The sequence below is a fragment of the Tachypleus tridentatus genome, chromosome 11 (genome assembly GCF_004210375.1).
Source record: "Tachypleus tridentatus isolate NWPU-2018 chromosome 11, ASM421037v1, whole genome shotgun sequence".
Taxonomy (NCBI): Eukaryota; Metazoa; Arthropoda; class Merostomata; order Xiphosura; family Limulidae; genus Tachypleus; species Tachypleus tridentatus.
In genome coordinates this window covers 46,660,427-46,678,596 of record NC_134835.1, presented here as the reverse complement: position 1 = coordinate 46,678,596, position 18,170 = coordinate 46,660,427, and the positions used below count along the sequence as shown (strand labels likewise).

General features: G+C 32.2%; 1 protein-coding gene across 1 annotated transcript in view; it reads left to right on the top strand.

The window, feature by feature from the left end:
• The window catches only part of LOC143232093 (transcription factor CP2-like), a 92,151-nt gene that overhangs the window by 52,142 nt on the left and 21,839 nt on the right, over window positions 1-18,170 (top strand). The window contains exons 10-14 of the mRNA XM_076467162.1: window positions 535-603; window positions 1,034-1,075; window positions 4,245-4,396; window positions 9,090-9,156; window positions 11,986-12,085. Of these exons, the coding sequence (XP_076323277.1) occupies window positions 535-603; window positions 1,034-1,075; window positions 4,245-4,396; window positions 9,090-9,156; window positions 11,986-12,085 (430 nt within the window). The remainder of the gene's footprint in view (window positions 1-534; window positions 604-1,033; window positions 1,076-4,244; window positions 4,397-9,089; window positions 9,157-11,985; window positions 12,086-18,170) is intronic.

The following is an 18,170-nucleotide window of genomic DNA, read 5'->3' as shown; positions in this document are numbered from 1 at the left end:
TAAATGTCATTCAGTAAATTGCTAGTAATTCATGGAATTTTTTTTATCACAGTAAAAGATACACTTCTCCTTAAATTATCATTGATACAAATTTTAATGTTTGATATTGTCTTTACTCAAGTAAGTGTGTTTAGAACTGTCAACTTATGACAACAGATTACCTATGTTTGATATCCAGAACAATGAAATCTTCAGTATGTTACATGTTTCACTTTGGATGCTTAAAGCAAGAGATTATACACTTGAACTGATTTAAACTAGCAAAATGTATAAAATGTGTAGAACTTATTAAAAGCAAATTAAGATTTGAAAAGATTCAAACCTAAATCTCTGCTTACCTCTTGGATTCTTTAGTTAACTAAGCTTTTGCTTTTCAAATGTCACAAATTTCAGTTTCAAGTGGTTGCATGCTTAAGTTAAGTACTTTTGTATGGCTGTGCTCTGTTGAAGATTTTACATATAATAGCTTGCTTGTTGAAGGAATTATTTTAGTGACCTGTAAGTTCCCTAGTTTAATAACTTTTTCATTTTTAGCCTAAAGGTGCAGACAGAAAACACAAGACAGATCGAGAGAAGATGATCAAGAGGCCACAGTCAGAACAAGTACATTTAACTTTATTGTGCAATGTCTGTTATATAAAACGTTTTACATACATGGATATGAAATTTGACAGATAATTAATATATTACATTCTGGAATTCCAGAAAAGTTACTGAAGTCAGTTACAGGGTTTCTTTTACTCTGCAACATGTATATTTTTTTGAAAAGAGAATGTGGTTACTAAAATTTTTCTGTTAAGTAAGTTACAAGTAATCAGTATAACTTCCACTAGAGAGAGATGTTACACAAAAGTAAAGTATACTTGGAACCAGTCAGGTTGTAAGGAATTTTGTGTGTTGCTCTATATTTCTTTTCATACTTTAGGTGGATTTTGTATGATTATGTTATTTTTTGTATGCTGAATAATTAATCATTTTCATAATATGGTTGTTGATATTATTTCTAAGTATTTGTTTAATATTTGATCCACAGGAGAAATTTCAACCATCTTATGACTGTACAGTCCTGACTGAGGTTAGTGAAAACTTTTAAGTTAAAAATTCATGCACAACATTCAGCTGAGTTTTTGATCACCTAATCAATTATTTTGTTTTAGTTATACATTATATATATAACCTTTAGTGGCATATGCAATTCAGTTTGAGCAGTTATGTGTATCTATAAACAGAGGTTGAACAAATTACATTAAAATGATTTAAGAGTCTCACAATAGTCCAAGTACACAGAAATTCACAAGCACTACATCTAGAGAGTTTACCTGTATATAATACAGGCTCTCCAACTCATGATTTAGGTATAATTGCTCCTTTTTTCATTTTACACCTATATAAATTGTTGTTATTTTTGACATTTTATGCAAAATTCTGGAATTTCTCACCAACCTTTTTTTTTCTACCAATAATTTTCTAGGAAGGATTGACTACTCTTTGCTTTGTGTCTCAGTCTTACAAACACTTGCAATAATCTGTTAAAAATTCCTTTAAATATTATGCATCTAGGGTGTACTCATAATTTTTTTTAAATGGAAAATGGCAAAAATCATGGTTCTACTTTGTCTCCAGTGACTCCAACAGAGAAATGTTTATAGCAAGCAGATGTTTAGGTATAAGTATTTAAAAAAAAAATCATTGATATTTTATTATTCTCAAATGGTATTTTTACAATTTGTACAGTTTGTGTTTGGAATTTTCCTACAGCTTACTGAGATGAAAATGACATCAAAAAAGCTTCTCAACACTACTAAATACCAGCAAAATTGTTCGAGGGCATCTAGAGTTAATAAACTGGACTCACTTTTAGTAAAGCCCAATATCAAATTAGTAAATCATGTGATCAGAGCAGAATGTTTTTTCAACTCCTTCATTTTGAAGCACAATCTTCCTTCAGCAGTTTCAAACCAGGCTTTTAAACATTTTACAAAAATCTTTCTAGATTTTGAAATCGCTAAAAGATATGGATGCACTAGAACCAAAGCTTCTTCAATAGAAGAAATGGCCAGCAGTTCAAGTGAGCAAATTGTGACTAACGTTAAAACTAGGGTTTTCAGCCTGTTTAATGATGGCAGTAATGATGTTGACAGTAAAATGTACCTTATTGTAGTGGCAACAAGGAAAAGGTAATAAATGCATTACCTTCTAATTCCAACTTAATTGTATATTATTAGCTGTGTGGTAAACACAAATATAATGCATGTTATCTTCTGAAACTTAATCCTAAAATGATAATTAGAGGATGCCTATATTGTCTTTCAATGAAATTATTGTTGTCATTTATTACTATTTGGACAAATTACAAATAGGAAGCAAGAACTTAGAAAATTCTAGAATCTATGTGGTGTGGAGACTCAAACTATTCTGTAGCATGTGTGCACATAATGTCTGTCTGTTGGAAAATATTTAAGGAGATTAACTGAGCAGTAGAGGCCAAAGAAGCAATACTTTGCAGCCAAACATGACAAAAAGGAAAAAAAAAATTCACACAAAGACAAGGTCTTCCATGCAAATCAGGGGTATTAGTAGAGAAAAATTATTGTTTGGAAAAATGCAAAGAAAAAAGCTTCCAAGAAAGTTTTATATATATATGTTTAATTAAGTCAAGTATTACCTTTAAAACCATTTGAAATAGCCAGAAAGACACGTATGTAAACAGTTCTTTAGTAGTGCATAATTTGTCCTAACCTGCATATCTGATGATGTCATGTAATTCTTTTTTATTATGGTTTTACAGCTTGGAATTCTTTATTTCATCCATTGCCAGTTCCTTATTGTGTCACTTAGTGGACGCACTTTGAATAATCTGTCTGGCAGTGCATAAATTTTGAAATTTGATATCTGTTACAGTGTGATCCTAACCTGCATATCTGATGATGTTGTTTTGCTTTTTTTTTTTTATAGTTAAAAGCAGACAATTATTAGAAGTTGATTTATTGATGTTGAGGCTGTTGAATGTTGTGTGATATTTATTGATGTCTTCCTAATGATTAATATGTTAGAAGAAATATGGTCATACTTTATTATATTTCAAGGCACCTAAAATCCAAATAGTACTTTTGTCATACAAATTAGTAATTGTGTTCTGTTATTTGTATGTCATAGAAAGGTAAAATGTTAGCTTAATGAATCTCTTGTCATGTTTGTTTATTTTACTGTAGTAATTATGTTGGTAGTTTTCTGTTTATGAGAAATAATGAGTTTTATAACTCAAGGCCAATCTGATTGCAAATACTGTATTTCAACCTTGGATAAAGCTAAATGTTGTGAAGTCTATGTTGAACACATCTACATAAATTGTTAAAAGAGAATACAGATATATTTTATTTTTTAAGTAAAGTGAGATAAGTGTTATTGTTTATATCACTTTTTTATTATTGTAGACAGTTTTTTTAATTGTTAAATTGCTTTCAGCAAAGTGGCATAGTACATGACATCATTAGACTTACATTAGTTCATGTATGAAAACTGACTTTCAGGTCAACAGTTAAGTGAATTATTTATAATGATTAAGTAAATAGCTATATTATAAAAAAGATTATACTGTTTTATAAATCATAAATTGGCAAAAATATCGTACTTAGAGAGTCCCATAAAATAAATTTGATTTAAAAAGTCCCATTGTTATCACATCATTTGTTTGAAGTTTTAGTTTCAGACATGATAACTTCTATAAGTTATTAATGCAAGGTCAGAAGTGACATTATTCCTGCCCTACAGGTTGTAAAATGTTAACTGCAGTTTTTGATTTACTACAATAAAGTGCTCATACAATTCAAGCTATGTATGTATTAAATGTAGCATCCACTACAGGAACATAAATAATACGTGCATTTTGTCATTTCTGATATTAAAACTGGATTAGTTTTTGTGTGTTGTATTATTTTGAATCACATTTAAAAGTTCTATTTCATCCATATGGATTATCTGTAAACTAAAAGTGTATTCAGACATATATAAACAAGTAGTTATGGTGATGTTATTAATAAATTATAAATTAGTACTACTGAATGTTTGAATTTTTATTCAATAATGCGTTAAAAACCTATAAAGACAAAAATATACCCTTCATTACAATCCTAACATTAAAACATGTAGACTTGATAAAAATGTATAAATACTGAGTGAGTATAGTATATAATATTGTAGCACTTGTTTCAGTTTGTAGAACCTTTCAGTTTTTTCATTTCCAGTGTTCAGCAGAAACTCTCTATTCAACTTCCCCACCACCTATTACATGTACTTCCAACATGTCCTCTACCTCCTTCACAACTTCCACTTCAGTCAGTATCTCCCCAAAAAGTTCAAGTCCAGAGTTAACAAGTGTTTTCAAGCCAATTGAACTGTAAGTCAAACACAAGTAGAATATTTTTGTAGTACTGTGTGAACTTTTTTTTTTACATTTATAGGATAATTATTCAAAAATATTTTTGTTAAAAATTGTTTGAAAACAAATTTTACTGAAATTCATGGAATAAGTTTTATTAAATTATGGAACAAATGTAAACTATTAACACCTTGGATATACATTAAAACTTTATAAATAGTTGTGATATATTATAATTGCAGCATATTCTATGTAACATAAATAAAATCACTTTGGTAGAAGATTAAAATTTGCTTCTGAATGATGAAAATTTACAGTAGGCTATTACTGTAATTGACTATTTCACCATTTCTAAAGTCTTATTTGGTTCACCCCTATCTGATTTAAGGTTGTAGAATACCTCAGAGAATAACTTTGTATTCTCTAACATACCTAATCACAATTTAGTTACCCATTTTTAATTAGAACTATTTCATCTCAACCAAAATGATATTTATTAAAAATTGAATGTTGAATCTTCATACAAATCAAAGGAAGATATATTTGGAATTTTTATGGATTTTGGAATAAATGTTTTGTAACTCAAAAAAGGCTGAGTATAAATTCTTTTGATATGTAATATTTAAAGTTGTTACTCGACTTTCAGGGTTTCTTCTTTTGCCCATCTAAGCATTTGTCTGATTTTTTCTCTTGCTTCATACACCACTAAATTGCCCTTGGCATTATCTATCGCATGACCCTCTCTCTTCTACTTACGTCAGTGGCACTCAGTATTTTTTTTCTTTCAATTGGAAAGCTGAGTTATGATAAGAATTCCCAGATTATTATTTCCTTCACGTGTCTTCTGTTCCATCTCTAATAACTAGTGTCATACAACTATTAGAAGGAGATGTTCTATGATGAGATTGTTAGTAAAGGAGGCCACTTTGAGATAAGCTGTCTTTGATTTGTTTTTTCATGTTGGTTCTTTGAACGTGTAATGTTTTGGGCTTTTTCCTGGTTGCTTTTAAGGCTTCACATTACTTGGTTACTGAATGGTCTGGGAGTAATCCCCCTCTTTGTGTGCAAATTTTGTGGTTCACTCTGGAAAGTTTACTTCTCAGCTATGTGAAGGAGCAGTTAGGCCTTATCTGTCATAATTTCATAATTTAGCTTTCTATCCTCAGGTAGGTGGAAGTATTTTCCTACTCTTAGCTAGTACATCTGCTCCTCAAATTTTGGGGTTTGAAGGTGGAGTTTGTAGTTAATCTAAGTAGTTCAGTTTCTCTGATGGTACTGAGTAAGTCTATAGACTTGCAACTCTAAAATCCAACATTTTGTTTTTCTTTCATTTCACTTTATTAGATGATCATAATGAGCTGAATCTACTGTTATTATGCACAGTGGTTTAATTTTTGGCTTCTACATTCCTTCTTGTTGTTGTTGAAGTCTTGAATTACATTGGATCCTTCAGGGGGTCATAGTTCTGCGTGTATGAGTGAGTTGTGACTCCTGATATCAACCCCTTGATACGGTGGTACCTGGAATAGATTGTCTATTTCCAAGGTTTGTGCTGTTCTGTCAAATCACCAGTGCCTTTGATTATTGTATATCTTCAGAAGCAGTGAGGGCTCAGTTCCAAGTATTCCTGGTCGTGTGGTAACATTACCTATGGGTCCAGGAGCACTGCATGTCTTTGAGTCACAGTTAGTTGTTCAGTTCACATCTTTACCACTATAATCCACCCAACCTGTAGTGATCTGTATTTGATTGGTCTGTGGGTGGTGAGAGGTTGATGCTAGTTCTTCAAAGGTTTTATTCCCATCAGTTATTGAGTCTATGCAGACAGAAGATTTGTATTCATTCATCAACTTTTATTGTCTATATCAATGCCTAGATTCTCCAAAGTTCACAAATTACTCATTCCTTGTCTGTATTAATTTTTTACGGGAATTGTAAATGTTAAATGCACAAAGGAAGAGGATTCTGTACACAATGTTTTCATCCTTATTGCTCTTTATGGTCTGGGCTTATTAAGGGGTAAATCATCGTGCTACACTCTAAAAGTTCCATAGTTGTTTTGTGTTTCTCTTCAAAGTGGTGCAGAGGTCTTAGCATCATCTGTAATTGGCTTTTTTAGGGTGGCCTTATTGACTACCATTTTATTATTGTGATTATGTATTTTTTGAGTCTCCAGTACCCTCTAGATTTCCCAAGTCACTTTAGACACTTAGTCCCAAATACCCATTCCAATTGCCTACTAGATATATTAAGGTTGCATTGTGTGTTCTGTCTCCACACTTTTTTCTGACCTGATTCTCATATGCTATGTATCTTCTTTATCTGCAGATTTATTTTCACAGCTGCTGACCCACAAATCACACTAGCTGGAGTGATTAGTGTTGTTTGTCAACTGACTACTATCTTATACTTTTCACATACTCAATCCAGTTCTTCTTACCCAATACACTTTCAGACAGGAAAGAAGTTTGTCCTTTCCACTGATTAATTTGTTCACCATTTCTTTCTTCTGTGTCCAATCAGGTTTTGATTTTGGTCATATTCACTGAGATCATAGATAATAATCAAAATCATACATAATGATTTTTATTCTGGGTTCTCTTTGAAGGGGGAAATATTTTTCAATTCACATCTCATAGAGTTGTCACTTTTCTGTGTCCTTAGTGGCCTGGTTGAATTGCAAGCTGGAGGTCATAGTATTCCATGATGACGAGAAAACCCACTGTAGAGAAACATTATATATGTAAACATGGCTGGTATGGGTAGAGAAAGCACTATGTAGAGGAGTGAACAAAATTTCAACCTTCTTCAGTCATTGTTTATCGCTCCTCTACATGGTGCTCTCTCTACCCATACAAGCCATTTTTACATGTATAAAGGTATGTATGTATGTAAATCTCCCCCAATACCTGCATCTCACTTTATTGAGATAATGTGGCTATTTCTTCATTTCTGCAAGACTGTCTATAGGGGTGAGTATTTTTATCTCTAACTCTCAGGGTCCCTTACCATGTCTTAACAGGATCCTGTTCAATTTTGTTATGTCTTATCTATCAAAATATTTTACTCCTACTTGTTGAATAATAATTATTTAAAGTTAGATTATTATACATAGGAAGGCCTCTCCAATATATATTATTGACATATGTAAAATAAATTATTTTTATATATATCAAATATTTCATTGACTTTTAAAGTTGTCAACATATCTGTTGTTGTAAAAATGCGTAATATGCATGCGATCCAGAAAACCTTAAGCGTACAATATGTATAATATATAATATTTTAAAACTCTGCAAGATTATCAAAACTAAAACTCGAATGTTATGGGAGTATTTTGTTTTTATATACCTTAAATATGCATAATAATACCATTTTGAAAGATCATAACCATTCATTGATAAAACATTTTATTATTAATTAATGAAACAGTTGGTGTTTCATCATATATCTTGTAATAAATACACATAATTTGATTAAGAAATTACACTGCTATGGACATTTTGAAGAATTCACAATAGTATTATATGTTTAGCTGAACTATTTATCCCAGTATTCCCTCCCTTTCAGTTTCCTAGTGTTTATATTTTTGTATGATTCTAAGTATTATTACATCTACTTCCCTCGTCTGAAGTTACATAGCATATTTTTATAGCAAGTTTTCTTTCATCCTGAATCACATTATTAGTATTATTTATACTGTTACAATGATTTTGTTAAGTTACCAAAATACAGTTACAATTACTTTTCTTGGCAAGAATGTATATATTTTATAACAGTTTTGCTACTTTATACACATTTCTTATATGAATCTTGCTTCAAGTCTGCTTTTGCATGTGTTCTTACAGCAATTTCTTTTCTTTATAAACTTTTATACATGCTATTACAACAGGCTTACTTAAGTTTGCTTTGTATATGTTGTTATAACAGTCTTACTTCATGTGTCTGTTTTTATGTGTTATTACAATGGTCTTGCTTTGTGGGTTTACATTTACTTTTGTATATGTTATTAAAATAATCTGAGTTTATGAGTCAGTTTTTGTGTGTGTTATAACAATAGTCTGACTTTATGAGTGCTTTTGTATATGTTATTACAATTGTCTTGCTTCGTGAGGCTGCTTTTGTATGGGTTCTTTTAACAGCCATTGCTTCATTAGTCTATTTTTGTATTTGTTGTTAAAAAGATTCTATTTTGTATGTGTCTTCTAACAGCTTATTTTCTTGGTAAGCTAGTATGTAGGTTATTAAAATATCCTCTTCTTTTTTGAAATTAACTTCCACTGTTTTGCATACAAAGAGGAGCAAATAATTGCAACAAGTGGGCATAAATGGTAATGACAAAAATTAATCTATGATTATAAACCATTTAACCAAGAAATTGGGAAAGTATGTCCATGTTTACTAAGATTTTGATGTTGAACTTTTTTGTGTTTAAGTTTTTACAGGAAATTTTACTGTTAATTTCATCTACAAACCTTGAAAGAAATTGCAACCCATATTAACTTATGAAAGAGTAAGAAGGTAAAATTAGTAAGGACTTTTTTTTTAAAATGTCTGTATGGTTTCAATCAATGAACATATATCTGCTTGGAGTAACCATCCATTCTTCTAAAATTAATTTGTAAAGAAACATATTTTGAAATAAAATGCTACATTATTTAGTTTTGTAAAATAACTTGTTTAATAGGAAATCAAATTTTATTTTTCCTAGGATTCAATCTCCTCCAAGTCCAATATCAGATGTGATTTCCTTACCTGAAGCATCTCCTCGAGCCACTGTAGGTTTTTTATTTTAAAAGATGCTTTCTAAGAACATGACACATAAATTAATATACTTACAGTCTTTATGTTTTAAAATATTTAGAATAAAGATTGTAATATATAATAGATTAACTTGGCTATGATACTATTATTTGAATATTAAAAGGTTGTGTGGAGCATTTAGGCAATATCACTGTTTGTGTATTGCTTTTCTTGTTACTTTTGTAGAACAAAGATGTAGTTTAACATTTTATTTCAGTTGTTATTTTACCAGTATTTGTTCTTTGACATTTTATTGTATATGAATCACGGTATATAATGCAAATTAATAATTACCGTACAACATCTCCTACTGTTTAGGCCTATTGTATCTTAAGATATAATTTCTATTTTAAACGTAATCAACCTGAAATTTCTTTGTAAGTAATGGGTCAATTTTTGAAAACACATGGTATTTACTGATTGAATTTTAGTACATTCATGATATTTTTTTTGGTAAGACATCTGATTGTTTCATTCTAATTCGACAGTTGAGGACATTTCGCAGTGGTATTTGTGGTAACTTTTTATTAACCCTTTCACAATGAGTCATAAATCAAAGGCCATATCATCGCATTTGTTGGTTTACATTCAAACTTTTATTAATCTATCATTTAATGAATTTATATCAGTAAGTTTGCAAACAAATTGTAGTTTATTTTATATTCTATTTTATCAATATTAGTATGTTAAGTGACTCACTAAAATCTATTTTTAGATGTGTTCTTTTAATATTTACTTTTAAATTAAGAAATTACCTTACATATAATATTAAAGTTTGAATTATAATCTCGTATCTTATTATTTTGAGATAGGGCTTATGTACTGAACCAAACACAGTATATGACATATGCATAACCAATCAACAGCTTAGAATATCTCCAGAATGGTTTTCTCAGCCATTTTAATCTGTGAAAAAGCTACCACATTTTTTTCAATCCAAGTTTTCAGGGAGGTACGTTGTGTCTTTAGTCTGGTTGAAGTTTCATATTTTATAAAATCTAAATACATCTTAGATACTAAACTTAATAAATTGTAGTAGAATTCTAAGGTATCAGTATAGTTATTTATGCTTTTTTGGTTATTCAACTGTATATATACAACCTAAAAAAATTGTTTGATATTCTCCATGTGTGAAGTTTTAAAAGAGTTTTATATTACTGGATATGTGATGTTAGCTAGACATGACAGGAAGATCTGTATAATTAAAAGAAGTAATTAATATATATAATGTTTTTTATGATGGTCATGATGTTGGTTGAGTGAGAGACCCCACATAATTAGAGTTAAGAAAATAGCAAAATATAGTCTTACTGAAAACAAACGTTTTTAGGAGGGATTACAGATTGCACAACTCATATGACATTTTTGCAACAAAGAATAGTTTTTTAATCATAACATGAAATCACTTTGCACCCAGACAAGTAGTGAAATACTTTATTTTTACATACAATTTTCCAGAAAAATATTTCACTAAGAAATCCAATTTTTTGTGAAGATATGCTTGCTGTATCAAAAGTTACGATGCAGATCCTTAACGTGTGCAAATGTGTAGATGAACAAGTGTATATTATACCAAGCCCATAGTTGAAATGGTTGATATACTAAGTTATGACAGTTAAGCTTAATTGTTTTAAATTTTTGTTTTCCAGTATTTTAACATCTTGAGTATGTGAAAAAAATGCATTACACGCAATGTGAAAATTATTAATTTCTCATTTTTGCATTTCTATAAAAAGCATTTGATATAATGCTTTATAGGCCATATTTTTGGAAGCTTCTAAAGCTTTAAGAAAAAAAAAAGGTATCTGCAAAAAAAAAAGCATTGAAAGTTGCATTTTAATATATTAAAGTATTAATCAATCAAGTATAATATGGAAGCATAATCTTAATAATGAACTGATAAATTTAAGGAAAGAAGCTTCAAATATGCTTATTTAAATAAACACTGTATTCATATTATTATATATTAATTAGTGATTATGATAATTAGTGATAATTAAGATTATGCTTCCATATTATACTTGATTGATTACACATAGATAAAAAGAAAAATATTACAGTTACAGATATAAAAATGAATTTTGTATGTCTGTAAATAGTATAAAAATTATTGCATGAATTTGTATGTACATATTTATATCTTTTTGAAAGTTCTCACAATGTCAAAAATAGTATCATGAATGACTGCAATACTTAAGTGAAAACCATATTTTCTTGTATGTGTGCATATGACTGCTCCAGCTTTATTAACAAATCTACTGAAAAAATTCTTTTCATTATAAAACATTAATGTCATGGTCTACTGTTCATTTTGCAATGTAACTTTGGATAGATAGTGATTTTGATGCAAACATCTATGAAAGTGTATAATCAAACTTTAAGTGCAGCAAGCAATAAGTTATCTTTCTTTATTTAATTTTAAACATAGTATTAAAAAACACAAAGCTCTGAAACCATTGTTTTACCCCCCTGTGACTTAGGGGTATGTTTCCAAGCTTACAGTTGCTAAAACTTTGGTTTCAAAACCCATGGTGAGCAAAGCACAGATTGGTAATTGTATGCATTTCTTTGTGATTAATAACAACTCAAACCACTGATTTTTATTGAAGTGTATAATTCTTTTTTTTTTCAGTGACATTTAAAAATGATAAACATTAAATAGTTTGTGAAATGAGGTAGGATAAAAATGTATTGTTGAATGATGAAAAAATTGTGATTTGATTACCAGTAAATACTAGAAACATATGATTCACATGTAGCTAGTGTCACATGATAAAATTTAAAGAGAATAAATCATGTTACAGTTACGCCCACTTTCATCAGATGCTGCTGCATCAGAAGTTACCCAGTGGCTCAACCATAACAGATTTTCTGGATACCTTCAAACATTTACCAGTTTCTGTGGTAAGTGGATAAGTCAGCTTAGTTATCAATTTTTGTATTATGTATACCAATATTTTATATATGCATGCACTCACACATGCACACACACACAGACAGGTATCCAAGGTCAATGTCTTAAAGTTTATATTGGAATTAGTATTCAAGTAAAATCTCATTCAAATACGTAGGCAAACATAGGTAGATGAGGTCAGCAGAAATAAAACTGTGACTAATTTCATCTTTGTACAAATGTCATTCATCAGCATAAATATACTGTAGAGTAATGAATCTTTTAAAATATTTATGAAATTGAATATTTCAATATATTGTGAAGGACTGAATGACGAACTCATTCTAGCACTCGTAACTGGATTTATCATTAAGGTAGATGAAAATTCTATCAGTTTCATTCTTGTTTATTTTTAGTAGTAGATTTAGTGTAAAATTCAGAATGTTCAAGTAAAATCATAATCTCCATGAGATCCTCCTTCACTTAGAAATTAAATTATGGTTAAAACCCTCTTTACAAGAATTTTATAATAATCCATATCATATAATCAGTATTTATATTACTGTAAGTATTTAGAACAAATATTATTAATAAAAATGAGTTCTATAAAGTAGGTTTGCTTATCTAAAATAATTAAAATTCATGCATGTAAAACAGTATTACTTTCTCACCAGCATTTTTCATAGGGACATTGGCTATTATACCAACTTGTGACTCCCTCTGCTTGTGCTAATGTGTTGTCCTGTGATATCTACTAGTGTCCAAATAATACTGATTAAAAAAAAAAACTACAATATTGTAAAACACATTTTAATTAAACAGTTGTATCAGAAAATTATAGGAATAAATATTTTATATAATTCCCAAGCTGTTATGTGCATATATAACATATTTTGTACACAAAAGTACCCTTATGGAAAAAATGTAAACTAATCTATTTTGATACTTTCTGAAAAATAACTCTTGATACTGGACTTTATTCAATGAACTGTTTTTTCAGTCCTTTTTCCCCTCAAGGTGGAGTCCTGCAGGTGGTGAAGGGACCTTCCAGAGAAAGTTCTGTACTTTCAGTTTATCTCCTCTGTGATCAGAACATCGACTCACATGTTCGCCGTATGTGTCGACTCATGAAGGGGAAGAGAGAACACTGGTGGTTGAGGTGTCCAACCCTAATACACCACTTTGGCCTTGAATTCCTGTAGACAGGCTGCCCTAGGGTGGCCCTTCCAGGATTATCCTACTACTCCACTTGGGCTAGGGTCAATGAAGTACCATTGTTGGATGTTCTCAATAGGCATTGTGGACATTGTGTCTGATGCCGGTGTTTGGTTATAGTGTTCATGACACCCTGGTGTTGCTGTAACGTCCTTGTTTGGCACTGCAGTGCATCCCCTGTAGGGCTCTGTGGTGGGCTGGGACAGTGAGCAGTGAAATATTTTTACTTTATTATGGATACCCCCATTCATGAAGAATAAAATGGCCACAAATAGATGACTGTTCAACAGTCACCATCACAGTTTTGGACCTAGATTTCTCTATTTGCATTCACTATCTGAGAAATTCTTAAGGGAGATGTCTCCCTTTTTTTTTTTATTAAAAAAGGATTAGATGGGCTTGTTAGCTCCCCTAAGTCAGAACAAAAGTTATGCTTTGGAGACATTTTGGTGGAAACATCCTTATCAGAACACATTAAACTCTCCTGAATTTGAAGAATGTTGAGGACATACCAATTGAGGTTACTCAACATGCTATCCTGAATTCCTCAAGATGAGTTGTTGTTGAGAGAGACTTGAAGAACATTCCAGAGTCAGAGGTCCTTGCTTGTTGTTCAACCCAAGGTATTTCTTTGATGTACAGAATCTCCACTCACAAAAATGAAATGATGCTGCCTTACTAATGTTCTGATTTTGACATTAAACTCATTACATCCATCTGCCAAAGTCAAGTCAGGTTATCTGAACTGTGAGATACAGCCATACTTTCCAAATGCCTTCAAATGTTTCCTGTGTCAGCGGTCCAGTCACTATAAGCCATCATGTTGTAGTTCCTTAACATATGCTTGTTGTGGTGGCAAAGACCACAACACCTATGAAGAAGAACTGTAGTGTTTCACACCCCTCTTATTCTCGTTTTTGCCCTAAGTAGGTGGAGTAGAAAGAGGTGCAAGGTTTGAAGACTCCTACCCAGAGGCTCAGGAGTTATTGTACCTCACTCCATCTCGGACATATGCTGATGAACTCCATTCCACTGCTACAGTGGGAGTGCAGACATATCTCTCCATGCCTCCAAAATAATTGTTTGCAAAGCATCTGAAGAGTCTTTTGCCCTCCATGGTTAAACAAGTTGATGAGTCTATGTATACTTCCATCTCTGTCCCTGTCACTTCTTCTGGTGGCTCCCTGGGTCCACTTCATTTGGCTCTGGGTTCAAGTGTTTCCTCAGATCCATCTTCTTCTCCAGCTTTGTGATGACATTAAGGATTTGACTGATTCTTATCATCTTGTGTGTTTCTCCGTACAGAGAACGTTTGTGAAACATGCCTATGCAGTCATCTTTTGACAGGTTGTGTGATAGATAATTGCATGGAGCGGTGGCACTACTAGTTAGTCAGCATGTGCCTACCTTGTGTTTACTACTTGATACACACTTGAAGGTCATAGCCATTTGTGTTTCCTTGGATCGTATCATCACTATTTGTTCTCTCTACCTGTCTCCTGGGGAGATCTATGATCAGTCAGACTTTGATGCCCTCATTGAACAGTTGCTGTCTCCCTTTTTAATCTGGAGGATTTTAATGGACATTATACCCTCTGAGGTGGTTCTGATACTGTTGATAGAGGAGTCATTCCATAGAGTTTATGCTCTCATATCACAACCTTTCTTTCTTCTTCCATACTGATTCTTATACTTATTTTAATGCACCTAGTGAGTCTTTTACTGCTATTGATCTCTCTATCTGCTCCCCTTCACTTTTTTCTCACTTTTCTTGGATGGTTGACTGACCCACAGGGCAGTGATCATTTTGAGAAAGACTGGCCATGGTCGATGCCACCTGACCCACATGCTTCAATGAAAGTAAGACCAGGTCAACTGGCCCTCTTTCACTGCTCTTTCAGAATCTGATCCTGGCATCATCTCTAAGCCATCATTAGACTGACTGCATGGCAGCAGTGACTGACTGTATTGTCCAAGCAACTATTAACTGTATTCCTAAAACCACAACACATTTTCCACAGTATCCTCATCTGTGGTGGAATCCTGCCTGCCATATAGCATATATAACATGGAAGGCTCAAAAACAGGCATGGGACACCTTTTGTTGGTATCCTACACTTTTAAACTGCATCACTTTTCAGCATGCTCAGTAGGTAAAATGTCAAAGCCAGAAGGAATCTTGGATTAAGTACCCAACTAACATCTTTTCTACCACCAGTTTCAAATTTTTTGCCCCGCCACTCTTTTGATCTTCTGTCCAATGGCCAGGAAGTTGTTGATGCCCAGAGTATCATCAGTACTCTTGGCAAAAGCTTTTCTTGTGCATATAGCACTTCTACTTCATCCCTTATTTTCTTAGCCGTCAAAACTTAAGCAGAACAATTGTCTCTATGACTATAATCACTCTTTTACACTGGTAAAACTCAAGCTTGCTCTTCATTGTTCTGGCAGTACATCAGTTGGACCTGATGATATTCACTACAAGATGCTACATCATCTTTCTCCTGTCTCTTTTGCTGTTCTTCTGGTTGCTTTTAACTGGATCTGGCAGGAGTATTCTGTTCCTAATGCTTGATGCCAGGCTATTGAGAGGATAGTTAATGCTCATCTTGTTTGGTTCCTTCAATCAAACAACCTCCTCTTTCCCACCCAGAATGTGTTTTGACAAAAGTGGTTCACAGTGGACCACCTGATCCGACTTAAAACATAAATCAGGGAAGCATTTCTTAAGTGACATCTTGTTTCTGTTTTTGTTTAACCTTGAAAAGGCTTAATGATACAATGTGGAGGTATGGCATTTTTATCAAAATTTTTTTAATAGACCAATGATTCCAAATTCGTGTGGGTTAGAAACTTTCCTGTTTTTTCCCACAGGAACTTGGAAAATCTCAGGGCTGTGTCTTGAGTGTTGCACTTTTCATTATAAAGATTAATACCATTACTGGAAAACTTCCCTCTACATTTGTAAACGAACTCTATGTCAACGACTTCCATGTATCACATCAGTTTATTGAGCTGCAACTAGACTGCCCTCAGTCATGTACTGAAATTAGGGTAAAATTAAGGGCAGCTGATGCCCTTAGCACAGCCCAACAATGGTGCCACTTTCAGCCCCTCCATTGCTTAACTGATAAGACATTAAAACTCAGTAAGTGCTGAAAGTGAAATATAAGTTTGAAAATTTATAACCCTTCAGTTTTTTTTCCAGATCCCACAATTATATTAAATAAAAACTTTATTTTATTTAACAGATTGGGTATGGATCAAAATCAAGCAATGACTGAGGCCTTTTATTTAGAAAGGATGAGGGAAATCACTTCTTTGATTAATGATAATTAAAAAGAATTATTTTTAATGTATATTTGTTTTAACTGTGAGTTAACAATTCACACTTTGATGTCAACAAAAAGGAAAAATTTACTCAAAACCCTTTTATTCAAAAAATTCTCACTTTGAACTTAAAACCCTGTAAGAAGATTATTTACTTATACCTTAATATTTATTTAAATTTTAAAAAATTCTAGATTTTTTAATTTCAAAGTCTTTGATCAAGTCCTCAAAACTAATTTGGTGCAATAAATTTGCTTCTATACTTAGCAGAGACAAGACATCCTGCCTCTCTTGTCATATAGTTGTTCTGTTTGGATTTTTAATATGTTTGAGTTAAGAAAATGAATGCTCAGCTGTGCAATTTGTGACCATTAATGTTAAAAATATACGCAATGCAATGTCTACGTTTGGAAACACACACTCAATTTTGTCTTCTGAAATTATTTTGTAAAGTTCAGCATGACTGAATCTGGTTTTTGCAGTTTTTGTTTCACTGAACTTATGGCTCACATACGAGTGAAACTGCTGATGCTCGGCAGAGAGATTAGTGTCCAAGTTCTCTGGGTAAGCACCAATTAGCTTTTGGGAACACTAAGAGTACCTTTTAGTTTCAGCAGATTAAGTGACATCATTTAAGAAAGAAAATCTGTGTGCTATTCCTTTGTACACCTCTCCTCTTCTTCTAATCCAGGTTTCTAGTTTGTCAGCAATTGTGTAGAAAGTGGTGATATGAAATTTATCTCTGGCTTTCAGATCTACTTTTTTTGCATCTCAGTCATTAAGTACCTTCTTTCTGACACATTTGCAAGTTTGAGCTGCATAGTAATCAACATCTAGTAGTATTTCTTTTGCAACTGCTTCAAATCATTCAAAGTCATCCCTTAAAGTGCATAGTTGGTCAGCTAATGACCCGTACAGATCTGCATAGGTTTTTAAGTTCACATCCTCATTTTGCACATCCTAACTTGCTTTATGAAACTTATGACCCGTACAGATCTGCATAGGTTTTTAAGTTCACATCCTCATTTTGCACATCCTAACTTGCTTTATGAAACTTTTACAAAATCTCATCCCACATAATCAACATAACAAATTCTAGCTTTTGCATTTTATTTGCAATTTTGTCTGCTTCTCTTCTCGTGTCTCCCTTTTGTGACTGGTCTTCAACTAGACATTCTGAAGCTTCCAAAATCTCAAAGAAAGACTTCAAAATTGCTGTTGTTTCCATAGAATGTGCCTCCCATCTGGTATCAGAGAGGGATTTTAACACTTTCATTTCCAAGAGAAGCTTTAAGAATTTTCCACCAGCTTGTTGAGATGGAAAAAAATGTTTAAAACAAATGCATTGTAGAGAAAAAATTAACTGCCACTTGACAGCAGTCAACAGCACTTTGGCTTACCAGATTTAGTGAATGGGCTGCACAGGGCACATATATTGCAAACTTATTTTCTTCTAAAATCTTTTGCTGCATCCCCTTATAAAACCTAGACATGTTAACAGCATTGTCATCTGACTGACCCCTACATTTTGAAAAATTAAGTTTGCAAACT